The sequence below is a fragment of the Bufo bufo genome, chromosome 2 (genome assembly GCF_905171765.1).
Source record: "Bufo bufo chromosome 2, aBufBuf1.1, whole genome shotgun sequence".
In the NCBI taxonomy this organism is placed as follows: domain Eukaryota; kingdom Metazoa; phylum Chordata; class Amphibia; order Anura; family Bufonidae; genus Bufo; species Bufo bufo.
The window spans coordinates 457,808,610-457,823,840 of NC_053390.1; the positions used below are offsets into that span (position 1 = coordinate 457,808,610).

At 44.3% G+C, this 15,231-nt stretch overlaps 1 protein-coding gene across 5 annotated transcripts in view; it reads right to left on the reverse strand.

The window, feature by feature from the left end:
• Positions 1–12,497: 12,497 nt before the first annotated feature.
• Positions 12,498–15,231, reverse strand: part of CRLF1 (cytokine receptor like factor 1) — a 123,935-nt gene continuing 121,201 nt past the window's right edge. For 3 of the 5 annotated variants that reach the window (XM_040417629.1, XM_040417625.1, XM_040417624.1), the window contains one exon: positions 12,498–13,524. In XM_040417629.1, coding sequence (XP_040273563.1) covers positions 13,436–13,524 — 89 coding nt within the window. In that variant the 3' untranslated portion in view covers positions 12,498–13,435. Of the gene's footprint in view, positions 13,562–15,231 lie in introns of all 5 variants that reach the window. The other 2 variants (XM_040417627.1, XM_040417628.1) reach the window with 1 other exon arrangement.

Below are 15,231 nucleotides of genomic sequence, written 5' to 3' on the forward strand. Positions count from 1 at the left end.
TTTAAACTGAAAAACGAGACTTTTTGACATTGTTATTCCATTACATTTTCATACACTGTTTACTATGCAAACTTTTATGTAGATCAGTAAATTGTTAGAGTAAAACTCGTTCTGTTCAAAATTATTCAATGCTTTCCAAGTGCTTAAGTCATTTAGGCATACTTATGCATAGCAAAATTTTGTGACTTGTTGCAACAATTCTGATTTTGGATTTGTAATCCGCACACTCGATTTAATATAGGACAAATGGTTTTTGGCCAGTATCAGACGAAAAGTTTTTTTGTTGCGTGGTGTTATGTATGGGGAAAATTGTAGACAGAGCTCAATAAACAATGTGTGCCTCAAGTATGAAAGTAGGTGTATCCTGTGATTCCAGCAGCAATTCCTCCCATCTAGGCCTGATTGACCTCTCTTTGCAGGGGACAGTTGATGACACAAAAGTCAATCATCCCTAGATGGGGAAATAAGATCATAGGGCACTTTCCTGCTTAAGAAACACCTAATGGACACTTAAAGATTAATTTGCATGTGGAGTGCTTTTGCTAAGGTATTTTGTGTTACTGATGGCATACATGGGTCTCTCAGCTCCTACATAGCAGTGATGGCAGTATAGGTTCCTTTTGCCATGTTATAACTTCACTTGCATATCATTGGTATATTTTAGAAATAATTCTGGCTTCTTCAATCCCTAATAAAAGAGGGTCCCTTTTGTAGACTTATATACTAAGAGAGGACTACGACATACCATACGTCCAATACTGCTTCGAGCCATGCTTGAATCTGAAAATTGGAACATATTCCTATTCTCCTGCAGAAGCACGGTAGTTCCTCTGTCTTACACACCTAAAATTAATCAGAGCTTGTTGCTATAGAAAGTAAGCATACAATGAAGACATAAATTATGATTATTAATAAAATGGGTAGAACTTGCCTGAAGGAGGGGTGCTCTTAAATACTGCAATTAACACAGTTCATGCTGGTAAGGTGTGTTTCGTGATGACAGTTTGCGTATACCTAATTACTCACCTTGAAGCAGCTGCCATTCTATGTAATCATCTTCCTGCTGGCTCTAATAGAAGGGGAACCCACCTCAGAGGTATGTCAAGGGCAGAGCCATTAGAACATGTAGCTTTCGATTCACAAAATCAAGCCTAGAGGTTCTTTTATCTTAGTAAATTATTATGTATAACAGCAATAAATGGCTGCTACTCTGTCTTGGAAAAGATGCAATAGTACACGTGATATGTATAAAGGCAGAAACCTGCATAAACATATGCCAGCCCCATGTTGTTTTCGTGGAAACAGCCTTATGAAAAAAATATAAAGAAAATATGTGGTGTAGCTAGATTGATCTAAACAAGTTCATAGCAATGACTTGGCAGCTCTGTTTTTGTTGGAAATTAAAATTGAGGGGTAATTCTTATGGATTTCCTGCATACGTGAGTCATTGTTAAGCAAGTATTTCCCTACAATCCAGCCAACTTGTTCTTTTGTAGTGTGCATAGTATCAGCATAGGGAGTATGAATCAAAGTGATTTGTTTTTTAGCAACATAACAGCATAGAGATTTCCACAACATAAATTAATTGTTACCTAACTGTGTGCCTCCATGCCAAAAACATAGCACTTCCACACTGAAGATGAAGAAGACTTGTGTAACGGGGAGCCGGGACCAGGGGGCGGGGAGGACCCGGCCAGGCATGCCTCCCCACCACGGCCGGCATCCTCCTAGCTGAAAGAGGTACTGAGCGCCAATCGCAATTTATTGGCGCTCAGATGGTTTTGTCTGGACTTAGGTCAGGTGACCGCTGGCCACATCATGTGACCCACTTGTTCTGCTATTTAAACAGGCAGCCTGCTGGCCACAGGTTGCCTGAGAATGGTCTTGCTACCCTCACCAGCATTTTCGTATTGTGCTTTTTGTGTGTTTTGGACCTCGACCTTGTGACCTCCCTGGAATTGACGTGACCTCTTGGCTTCAGACTCCAGATTGTGTTTTGACTTCATTATCGGAATGCTCCCTGTGTACCTGCCTAACCTCCTGGCTTTGACTTTGGCTTGTCTGACTCTGTTACGGTACATATGTTATCTTCTTAGGCCCCTGCACATATCTAAGCAAGGGACTGCCGCCAAGTTGTACGCTGTCGGATAGGACGGGCCTTGCAAGTAGGCAGGAACAGAGGTGGGGTGGAGTTTAGGGCTGCTCTTATCCCTACCCTCTGTCGTGACAACTTAGTAATTATAGCTATCATTGTTAATTACTCGTGCAATATATGACTATGATGTTAAAAACTTTTTGATTGTAATACAACTATATTTGAGTCAAATGAAGCAAAATTGCTTTCTGAAACAAAATGCAACATATTAAGAAGTAAAAGAAAACTGCGGAGATTCAGTAAGGCTTTTACACCACAAAAGAGGCATTAAATTAGCAGATTGTGGCACACACCATATTTGTGCTATAATTTGCAACATTTCTTGCTTCTTGCCAATTTTTTAAATTGTATATAAAAGTGCTAGGGCTTAGTGGGAGGGGCCGGGCCTTCAGCGGCAGAAACTGGCATAAATTATGGCTCAAGTCAACACCAGTACCTAGCTGACATAGATTTGACTTTCTGGCTCTCAGAGGACCTACTTTATTGTACTGATGGTACCCATCACTGGACTGTAAACATTTTAACATCTAGAATGCCTAGTCTATTCATGGCCCTAAATTTCCGGACACTTTGAGGGAGTGTGGATGTCATTCTCAATGGGGTTTTTTTTATTAGGATTTCTTCACAAATAGTGGCAAATGGGGAAAAAACTAAAGCTGAACTTTTCTCACAGTTTTTATACATGAGGCCCTGGCTCTCAAAACTTTACTTAAAGTATGTACACCTTAGGGGGCAATTTTTTTTAAATGATCATTATTGCATTTTATTAATTTTGAGCTAAAAATATATTTTTTCAATTGGTCTTTATTAAAGATTTTGAACCCATGTCTCTATGCAGATTTGAGCTTCTCTAGTAGCAAGATCAGAATTTTTACTCTATTCTGTCCAGCAGCTCAGCTCTTTTGTTTGATTTATGACCTCCAAAACAAACATATTATCTTACTGATTAGAATATGGCTTAAGGGCCCTTTACACACGCCGATAATCGCATAGATCATCTGGCAGTGTAAATATACCGCCGATTCCCAGATGAACAAGCAAAACATTCGTTCATTGGGTAATAATTGGATCATTTGTGCAAACACAAAAATCCTTGTTTCCGGACAGCAGATTGTGCTGTGTAAACATGATCTGCTGCCGGGAAGCAACGAGTCAGTATGGGGACGAGCGATGGCATTAGTGGTCGCTACTCATCATGCTCTGGAGGAGATCGCTGCATGTAATAGCAGCTCTCTCCTCCAACAGCGGGCAGCAGATTGCCGGGAAGGAACACTTCTTTCCGGACAATCTGCTGTAATATCATCTTGTGTAAAGGGACCTTTAAATAAGTGTTTATCACCTTTTAGTAATTTAGAGATAAGGGTTATTGGATGACCAGCATAAAGTGAAAGTAAAAAGTACGATTCACACAGCTAGATAAACAGTTAACCCTTTGTAGCAGAATGTCTCAATATTTTTTATAACGACCAATAAAAAAAATTATTGGTAGCTCAAAATGAGTAAAATGTAATCACAAAAAATTGTCCCTGAAGAAGTACATTGCCTTTAAGATTCTTTCACACACAAAACCTGAAAAAAATGCATGCTTTTTCATGTGATATTTATTTTTGAGGCCATATAATTACTTTTCTTGGTGTTTTTCACAATTTGTGTTTGACTATAGAAGTTTTTTGTGGTATATTTATATGTATTCCCTCTGATATCAATTCCTTTGTAGAGCTGTTAGAAAGCAAATTATAAATAAAAATGAATAAAAAATTCTGAAAATCTGCAGTACTCTGCAAAAGCAAACCATTTTCAGACCACTTTCTTATGGTCAGTATTCTGGTCAATATTTTGCATCACTATTTAGAAGTTAAAACCAGGCATGGGTTTGAATTTTTTTGTAGGTTCTTTTACTGATTTAAGCTTAAATGTTGACGCAAAATACTGACCAAAATAACGCCATGTGAAAGTGGCCTTAGTGAAATCATAGGAGTATAAAATCAGTGAATTGTACAGAAAATCTGTTAAAAAGGACCTTTCAGGCTCTTATCTCTCCTGACTTGTCTGTTCTAGTAATGACTTACATTTCCAAGGTAATAATATTTTTGTTGCACCACTTTCTAGAAGTTCTGAATGAAGTACTATCAGTCAGCAATGACACTCCAGGTAGGTGTTACCAATTAGAGGGGATGTCTCTGCACAGTCTCAAATTATCCAATCAGAGCTGCCAGTATCAGACTGTACAGGGACAGACCCCCAACTAGTAACATCCAGATTATTATTGTAGAATGGTGGCAATTCAAGTATAAAATGCAAGTAGTGTCTAAGACAGACATGTCAGGAGAGGGTACCTTATCTTTATTGCGGATTAAAGGAGTTTTGCAATCTCTCATGAATAAAGATAACTTACAAAGCATGAGGTCCTCATAAACATAGCAAAGCCACATGCAAGCAGTCTGTATGGTCGCACACATAGTACCTCTGTAATCTGTATAGTGCTGTATTATGGTTGTGTTATAGTATGGCTGTGTGCAAGAAGTTTTAGACTGTTGCCACATTCAAATTTAGGGGGTCATTTATTATACTGAAATAGTACACTTTATTCCACTGAATTGTGGTAAAATCCTAAAAACATACCCCTAAAATACAAATAAAATATAGACCATATACAAATCTATAAAAATGCACACAAGGGAATGACACGGTTAAATACCCAAATAGCAGCTAATGAACTTGAGCGGCACACCAATATTGTCCACAATCGCAGAATGTCCCATAGGTATCCAAATCTAGTGGATTAGTGTAACACAGTTCTTACTGGGTTACCCCCAATTCAAGCCTGTGGGGCCCAATAGTTTGCTGGGTATGGCCTATGATAAACGGCTCACTACCGCTGCCACAATACCTGCACGTGCTGTCTCTGCTCAGACTCAGCTCGGTCTTACCGGTCTTCACTGCTAATCCTGCAGCGGTGGTATGGAAGGCCGCACACCCGCAGCGTCCCACGAGGGGGACGCTGCGGGTGTGCGGCCTTCCATACCACCGCCGCAGGATTAGCAGTGAAGACCGGTAAGACCGAGCTGAGTCTGAGCAGAGACAGCACGTGCAGGTATTGTGGCAGCGGTAGTGAGCCGTTTATCATAGGCCATACCCAGAAAACTATTGGGCCCCACAGGTGTCATGGTCTTACCTGCTTGCTGCTCTCCTTCGTTTGACATGTGCTGGCGGCCATCTTGGGTCCTGGGTTTCTTGTAGCCTTCCACCCTGCGGCTCCTCCTTCCCCTGGGAGGAGCTGGATGCCTAGCTCATATATATAGGAGGTCTGTGGCTTCAGTTCCTTGCTTGGTCCTCTTGTGTTCACATGCTTCTAAGACTGCTGCTGCTTCTGGTTCCTGATCCTGGCTTCGTCTGACTACCCTGCTGGTTCCTGATCCTGGCTTCGTCTGACTACCCTGCTGGTTCCTGATCCTGGCTTCGTCTGACTACCCTGCTGGTTCCTGATCCTGGCTTCGTCTGACTACCCTTCTGGTTCCTGACCTCTGGCTTCGCAAAGACTCTGCTCGGTTTCACCATCCGTTTGGACTTTTGCTTTACAGCTTTATTTTCAATAAAGCCTTCTTATTTTCATTTATCTCTTGTTGTACGTCTGGTTCATGGTTCCGTGACATTAGGACCAAGCCATGAATTCTGACGGTACAGGGCCATCCTCGCTACCCACGCTGGTTGCCAGACTTGATCAGCAGGATCACCTGTTGGGTCGGTTCGCTGTGGCGTTGCAAACCCTGCTTGAACGCACGGCTCATTTCGCTCCCGTTGCCGATGGGTCGGTTGTCGCTCCTGGGCTCGCTCCTACTGCCGCTCCGGTTGTTGCGCCAGAGTCTACCCCGACACCTGTTGTTGCGCCTGCGGTGTTTCGGGGTATGACCGGTTCTGCCCCTCTTCCACAGCGCTTTGGGGGAGAGCCAACTCAGTGCCGAGGTTTCCTTAACCAGGTGGGCATTTATTTCGAGTTGCTGCCACATGCCTTTCCTACTGAGAGATCAAAGGTGGGCTTCTTGATCTCGCTGCTCTCGGACAAGGCCTTGGCCTGGGCCAGCCCTTTATGGGAGAACAACAATCCGGTGGTTGCCGAGTTTTCCGGTTTTGTTGCTTCTCTTCGGAAGGTATTCGATGTGCCGGCTCGTGCTGCCTCTGCTGCGAAGCTCCTTATGTCCATCAGACAGGGTTCACGATCCGTAGCTGAATACGCCATTGAGTTTCGTACCCTGGCAGCAGAGGTGGGCTGGAATAATGAGGCTTTGGTCGCTGCTTTCTCTCATGGTCTCTCGGATGCCTTGAAGGATGAGGTTGCAGCTAAGGACCTACCAGTTGAGCTCGAGTCTCTTATTTCTTTCCTGATTTTGATTGACACCAGACTCAGGGAGAGACCTTCCTTTAAGGAGAACCTGCGGAGGTCTTCTAACAGATTGGTGCCTACGTTTGCTGTCCCACCCGTGCCTCCCTCTCCTCCCACGCCTCCTGGGGATGACTTGTCTGGGGGTGAACCCATGCAGCTGGGGTTTGCTCGCCTGTCCGAGGGGGAGAGGGCACTCCGGAGACGCGAGGGCCGATGCATGTACTGTGGTCTCAGTGGGCATTTTCGGTTGGCATGTCCGAACCGTCCGGGAAACGCTCGTACCCTGAGATCCTGTCGGGGGCAGATCTTGGGTGGAGTCTCCTCGTCCCCGGTTTCCCGTGTTGACAAACCACTGATCACTGTTGTCCTCTCCTGGGTCGGGGGCTCGGTGACGACCCAGGCGTTGGTGGACTCTGGTGCTGGTGGTTTGTTCATTGATAGTGTGTTCGCTGCCGCCAATTCCATTCCTCTGCAGGCTCGAGGTTCCCCACTGGCTCTTGAGGCGATAGACGGCAGACCCCTTCTGCCGCCACACGTGACTCATGAGACCCTTCCAGTGGGGATAGCCATTGGTGCCGTTCACAGAGAGTCGGTCTGCCTCCAGGTTATTTCGTCTCCACACTACTCGGTGGTCTTGGGGTACCCCTGGCTCCAGAAGCATAATCCGACTTTCGATTGGAGATCGGTCGAGATCCTCTCGTGGTCACCGCAGTGTGGGGCTAGTTGCATCCATGGGTCTGTCAAGTTGCTGTGTACTTCCTCGGACTCTCTGTTGCCTCCTGAATACGAGGAGTACCGGGATGTATTCGATAAGGTGCGCGCGGTTGCCCTACCTCCGCACCGCCCATACGATTGTGCCATAGAGTTACAATCTGGTGCCGTTCCTCCTCGTGGCAAAGTCTATCCACTGTCGGTAGCGGAGAATGAGGCCATGGAGGAGTACGTGAGGGAGGCGCTTTCACGCGGACACATTCGCAAATCTTCGTCCCCGGCAGGGGCTGGATTTTTCTTTGTGAAAAAGAAGGGCGGTGAGTTGAGGCCTTGCATCGATTACAGGGGTCTCAATCGCATCACGATCAAGAACGCTTACCCGATACCCTTGATTTCCGAGCTGTTCGATCGCCTTAAAGGGGCCACGGTCTTTACCAAACTCGACCTGAGGGCGGCATATAACCTGGTAAGGATCAAGGCGGGCGATGAGTGGAAGACCGCGTTTAACACCAGGACCGGTCATTACGAATCCTTGGTTATGCCCTTTGGGTTGTGCAATGCGCCCGCAGTCTTTCAGGAATTCATCAACGATGTTTTCCGTGACCTGTTGCAGCAGTGTGTGGTAGTCTATTTGGATGACATCTTGGTATATTCTGAATCCATGGAGGCCCACATTCTGGATGTCAGACGAGTGTTGCAACGGTTACGAGAGAACAAGCTGTTCGGTAAGCTTGAGAAATGCGAATTTCACCGATCCCAGGTAACCTTCTTAGGTTACATCATTTCCGCTGAGGGGTTCTCCATGGATCCTGAGAAGGTTTCGGCTGTCTTACAGTGGCCCCAGCCCAGTGGTCTTCGTTCCCTGCAGCGCTTTTTGGGCTTCGCCAATTATTATCGGAAGTTCATCAGGGACTTTTCCATGCTGGCCAAGCCTCTCACGGATCTGACCAGGAAGGGCAGTAATTCCCAGGTCTGGCCGCTCGAGGCCATCCGAGCTTTTGAGGCCCTAAAGTCCGCCTTTGTGTCGGCTCCGATTCTGTCGCATCCCAACCCTGGGTTGCCCTTTGTCCTCGAGGTGGACGCGTCTGAGACGGGAGTAGGCGCCCTTCTGTCTCAGCGTAGAACACCAGAGGGTCCTCTGCTTCCTTGTGGGTTTTACTCCCGGAAACTGTCTTCCGCGGAGTGCAACTATCAGATTGGTGACAGGGAGTTATTGGCCATCGTGCAGGCCCTTAAAGAATGGAGGCACTTGCTCGAGGGTTCGGTGGTTCCGGTTCTCATCCTGACGGACCACAAGAATCTGACCTACCTTTCTGAGGCCAAGAGATTGACACCACGTCAGGCCAGATGGGCTCTGTTCTTGTCACGTTTTAATTACGTGGTCTCCTACCTACCCGGTTCCAAGAACATCAGGGCGGATGCCTTATCACGGCAGTACTCCGAGCTGTCCAGGGAGGAGTCGATTCCGACTTCGGTCATACCTCCGAATCAGATCCTGGCCGCCATTCGCACCAGCCTGACCTCTCCCCTGGGTGAGCAGATTTTGGCGGCTCAATCTGGTGCTCCCTCTGGGAGACCCAACGGCAGATGTTTTGTGCCTGAGGAGTTGCGCACTCGGTTGTTGCGAACCTACCATAACTCCAAGACCGCGGGGCATCCTGGAAAGAATCAGCTGTCCTGGGCTGTTTCACGTCTGTTCTGGTGGCCTTCCCTACGTTCCGACATCGCCGCATATGTAGCGGCATGCTCCGTTTGTGCCCAGAGTAAGTCCCCTCGGCACCTTCCGTTGGGCCTTCTGCAACCCATAGCCACCGGGGAGCGCCCATGGTCACACCTGGGGATGGATTTCATTGTGGACCTCCCTGCATCCCGAGGCCATACGGTCATTCTCATGATTGTGGATCGGTTTTCCAAAATGTGCCACTGTGTTCCTCTCAAGAAGTTACCCTCTGCACAAGAGTTGGCCACGATTTTTGCCAGGGAGGTCTTCCGGTTGCACGGTTTGCCTAAGGAGATTGTGTCGGATCGGGGGAGTCAGTTTGTGTCCAGGTTCTGGCGCGCCTTTTGCTCCCAGTTGGGGATTCATCTCTCCTTCTCCTCGGCCTACCACCCTCAGTCCAATGGGGCCGCAGAACGATCCAATCAGGCCTTGGAGCAATTCCTTCGTTGCTATGTCTCCGATCACCAAGACAATTGGGTTGACCTCCTGCCTTGGGCTGAGTTTGCCAGGAACACGGCGGTGAACTCTTCCTCTGGGACGTCTCCCTTCATGGCCAATTATGGGTTCCAACCTGCCGTGTTACCGGAGGTATTCTCTCCCCAGGATATTCCGGCTGTGGAGGATCACCTTTCCGTCCTACGTGCTTCTTGGGTACAGATCCAGAAGTCCCTTGAGGTCTCTGCGCAGCGCCAGAGATTCCAGGCTGATCGCAGACGAGCGCCTGCTCCTTCCTACCAGGTCGGAGACCGTGTATGGTTGTCCACCCGCAACCTCAACCTTCGAGTGCCCACTCCCAAGCTGGCGCCTCGCTTTGTTGGTCCCTTCCGAGTGCTTCGCAGGGTAAACCCGGTAGCCTATGCCCTTGCGCTTCCTCCTGGTATGCGGATCTCCAACGTGTTTCATGTCTCCCTGTTGAAGCCACTGGTGTGTAATCGTTTCACTTCCTCGGTTCCTCGGCCTCGTCCGGTCCAAGTGGGCAATCGTGAGGAATATGAGGTGAGCAATATCCTGGACTCACGCCTGGTCCGCGGTCGGTTGCAGTTTTTGGTCCATTGGCGTGGTTATGGTCCAGAGGAGCGTTCCTGGGTTCCCTCCGCAGATGTCCATGCTCCTGCCTTGCTCCGAGCCTTCCACGCACGCTTCCCTCAGAAACCGTTTTGTGCTCCGCGGAGGAGGGGCCCTTGAGGGGGAGGTACTGTCATGGTCTTACCTGCTTGCTGCTCTCCTTCGTTTGACATGTGCTGGCGGCCATCTTGGGTCCTGGGTTTCTTGTAGCCTTCCACCCTGCGGCTCCTCCTTCCCCTGGGAGGAGCTGGATGCCTAGCTCATATATATAGGAGGTCTGTGGCTTCAGTTCCTTGCTTGGTCCTCTTGTGTTCACATGCTTCTAAGACTGCTGCTGCTTCTGGTTCCTGATCCTGGCTTCGTCTGACTACCCTGCTGGTTCCTGATCCTGGCTTCGTCTGACTACCCTGCTGGTTCCTGATCCTGGCTTCGTCTGACTACCCTGCTGGTTCCTGATCCTGGCTTCGTCTGACTACCCTTCTGGTTCCTGACCTCTGGCTTCGCAAAGACTCTGCTCGGTTTCACCATCCGTTTGGACTTTTGCTTTACAGCTTTATTTTCAATAAAGCCTTCTTATTTTCATTTATCTCTTGTTGTACGTCTGGTTCATGGTTCCGTGACAACAGGCTTGAATTGGGGGTAACCCAGTAAGAACTGTGTTACACTAATCCACTAGATTTGGATACCTATGGGACATTCTGCGATTGTGGACAATATTGGTGTGCCGCTCAAGTTCATTAGCTGCTATTTGGGTATTTAACCGTGTCATTCCCTTGTGTGCATTTTTATAGATTTGTATATGGTCTATATTTTATTTGTATTTTAGGGGTATGTTTTTAGGATTTTACCACAATTCAGTGGAATAAAGTGTACTATTAATTTGTTGTTTGGTGTTCCCTTTTGTAGTGTGCCCCCCCACACCTGTCTTTTTACATTCAATTTCTCACTCGGTCCTGAGGGTGGGACCTGGGGGTGAGCACCTTTTCCATATACTGAGGAGGTGAGCCGCTGTACTTCTTCTATATATTATACTGAAATACGCCTACATTAGGCATCTTTCAGGCGCAGATGATGGCGCAACGGCTATCTGAAACTTCTCCCCGCTCAAACCAGGCGTGGGTGGGGAAAGGGATGGGCCGGCAGTTTTAGGAGTAGAAAATAGTCAAAATGTAAGACAGCAAGGAAGCTGTCTTACATTTAGAACTAGCACCCCTATTCATAATTCATTGGATCTTCCGCCAGCTATGGGGCTTTATTAAGACCTATAGAAAATTGATATAGTGGCTCACCCGTCTCAATTTTTGGATATAGGTGCACTGTTATAGGCTTATCCCACAGCCTTTAAGTACTAAATATACAGATGTACAGACAGTGGAGTATCCACTGCTTTATTATGAAGAAGAAAGAGTAAAGAAAGAGAAAATTTCAAAAAGAAATAGAAAAAAAGCTTTAAAAACGCAGAAAAACGCAGGTGCGTTTTTTATATTATGCGTTCTATAATGCGTTCTAAAAAATATACTGATTTGAAAGCTTACTCCGTAACAGAGGAACAGATTATACACTATTGTAATATATTTCTAAGTTTTAGGATACCCCATGTATGTATTGTTACAATTAGTGTTGGCTTGTTACAATGTCAATTTTATGTTATAAGGTTTATTTGGACCCTACACGAACAAGGGATTTAAAATCCACTTCATATTTTCCATAAAATTGTATATAGAATATACAATAGCAGAGTTTAAAGAGCAGAAGTATTGGATCACACATAGAGCCACTAAGGAAGGAGCTGGGAGGTCCAAAACGTTTGATAGAATTGTGAGATCCAGGAGGATATCCCCTCGTCCTCCGAGACCTTACAGTCAAGACATTGAGTGTAGAACAGAATCGTATCACACAGCGCCCAATGTACTACAAAAGACAGCGCGCTGTGCCGAAGAAAGAGTCAACACGTGGGACGCCAAACGGAAAGGAACTACACTACTCGACTTACGGGGAACCAGGAGACTTGGCAGGAGACGGACTTCACCGCTTGTATCAGGGATGGCCAACATGCAGCTCTCCAGCTGTTGCAAAACTTCAACTCCCAGCATGCCCAGACACCCTACTGCTATCAGCCTACAGCAGGGCATGGTGGGAATTGTAGTTTTAAAATAGCTGAGCCGCAGGTTGGCCAGCCCTGGCCTATATACTGTTGCCAGCAGCAAAAAAACTTTGCACTCATACAGATACGCATTGATACTGTATAGATGACATTTAACCCGAGGAAATTTCTATCCATGATGTTAGATGGATGAGATATCTACATGAACTTGAATAGGGGACTAATGACTACTTGATACTATCATAATTATGAACACTGACTACTGATATCTGGATCAACTAACAATACTGATTATTTAATACTATTTTAATCTAATACAATCATGAACAGTGATCATTGGATGAACTAGGAACAACAGCGAATTAATCATTTGGATTAAATATTACCATCAACATTGTTATTTTAAAATGAATTAATGTAATCACGAACAGTAATCATTGGATAAATTATAGACAATAATCAACTAATTATTTGAATCAATTAATACCACTAATAATTCTCTGGATTAAATAGCATCACTAATCATTAAATATTTGGACTAACCACCATCAAGGATTTCCTTTGGGAAATACATTTTTATTTTTTTATTTTTTATATTTGGTATTTTTTATCTGTAATTAGCGGTCTATACAATAGATATAATTTCGATCATGTATTGATGCACACAGTATCCATTGGTTTTTGGCTATGATTGCTGCTTGTATTGTACTTTAACGGGAATTTTTAATTTTTATATTACCATTGTTTATTTTTTATATGGGGTATATTAAAGTGTGAATTTTTATGCCAGTTCCAGATGATTGAGTGCCTGTTATTATTTCCAAACTTTATTAAGACCTATTGTGCCCCTTCGTCTTTAACTACTGCTTGCCAAGGTTGCGACTGAAGGAATGGTTAGCATTTTTTTTTTCATATAATTGACATTGCTCATGCTGCAAAAACAACTTCATTTCTGTCATTTTAGAGAAAATATCATTTTAATTCTTTAAAAAAAAAAATCTACTTGATGACAAGGACATATAAAACATGTAAACACTAAATTTCTGTGAGCATTACAAACATAGTCAAAATGTACAAAATTTAAATAAGAGATAAAAAATAATAAATTCCAGGTAAAAGCACTGAACACATACAGTTCTGTAAAAGGTAGTCTTTCACAAGACTTTTTGGTCACCTTCAAACCATCGTTTCAGGGGTGGAATGTGACGTACATTGAAATGAAAACACAGAACTTCATCTCTACTGGAGTCTCTGGCTTTGGAACAACAAAGCTTGCCATCAGGATCTCAAAGGTTGAACTTAAAAGTCTTCCTCAGGGCGATGCTCAAGTTTTGCTGCCGCTTTGTGTATGGTCTTCAGATCCGCTTCCTTTGCGTCCTCCTGCCCGGCTAAAATAAGATGCTATAACTTATCACCTGGTAGAACCTGAAAGCATAGAAAATATCCTCAAGGTACTTTTTCAGTTTAAATACAGGACCTCACGCTGCTCTTGTTGGTGGGGGTGGTCTTAACTTTATAAATTTAGCTCTTAGGTGACCATGAGGTAACGAAGGAAATCAGAATTGTGTGACTGTTATTGCAAGATAAAAGTATCATCTCAGTTGATTTAAGTAGGAATACAATTGCATCAGTTTTAAAGTGACTCTCCAGCTTAAATTTTTTATGTATGTCAGTATCTACAGGGCAAAGCTGTGATCTGTGACAAGAGTTTAGCTACAGTGTCTACAGGGAGTAGTGTTCAGCGAATCGAAGTGTCCAAAGTGGACTTCGATCTGAATTTCAGAGAAAATTTGATTCGCCGCAACGCCGAATTTCCTTGTGCTTCATGGTAACTAATCAATTTTTCCTCATCCATTTGAGCGTGAGGAGCCCACCGCCACCATCTTGATTGAAGATCCCAGACAAAATCTTATGCACGTCATCACACGCTGTGTTATATTTCACACTGTATATTCGCGCAAGATGGCGGTGCGGATTCTTCGAAATCAAATGGATGAGATAAGTATGATTTTATTAATATTTTTTTTATTATTGACCTTACTATTAATGTCAGATGCTGCAATCATCGATAAACGTGGCATCTGAAGGGTACAATGATGGTGAGCGGCACAATCGCCGTTACCTGTCATTGCACCCACTACTAACAAAGAAATGCGCTCCGTTTATTTCGGTGAAACATCCGAATCAAATTTTCAAGAACTTCGCTCATCTCTAACAGGGAGTCTGATGTAGTCACACCTCCTGCTTCATCATTGGTTCAGTATGCTGCTCTCCCGCTACCACGTGGCAGAGAGTACATTGATAGGTTTATTACGCTAATCAGACATGCAATTAAATAACAATTACTACTACCTATTAAAATAAGGTAAAGAGAATTTCCTGGTTTTCTGTAATAGCTATTTGGTGTATAGAAGCTGTGCAACTTTTTGTTAATTTCTTCTTAAGCTGGGTTCGGCACATTCAGGTTTTTGATGCACTTTTTGAAAGGAAATCCAGGAATGGATCAGATTCATAAACAGAGGAGACTCATTAAGGAAATATTGTCTGCTCCTCTTTATCTTAAAAGCTGCATAAAAAAAACTGAATGTCTGAACCTAGCCTAATTGATCGTGTTCAAAGTGTATATGGCTTGTTAGAGGTCTGATATAGCTAACCAACATGTGTGTATCCGTAGGACTCATTTACAGCCCCTTAATGTAAGAACATTTCTGTCTAATGAAAGCAAGCAGATATATTTAAAATGGTGAAAATTTGAAACACAAACATTAGAGTTTTGCAAAACTTTTCATTTTCCAATGGCTAATACCTAAATGTAGAAAACCCCTTTAATATAATTATTTCCTTAATGTAAAAAAAAAAAGCATAATATCAAACAATGTAAATAAGAAAACAGTCTAAGGGTTCCAACACATGAATTTAGCTCTAGACTTTATTACCAATAAAAAAAAAAATGGCCAGAAAAAGCAGGGTTTTTTGTCACCGCTGTTTTTTGATGCTTTTTTTGTGGAATTTTTTTTTGGACACAGTCTTACCACTAGTGTTTTCTTCGTGGCAATTTTCCTCTATAGAGAAGGTGATATGAAAACACCTGAAAA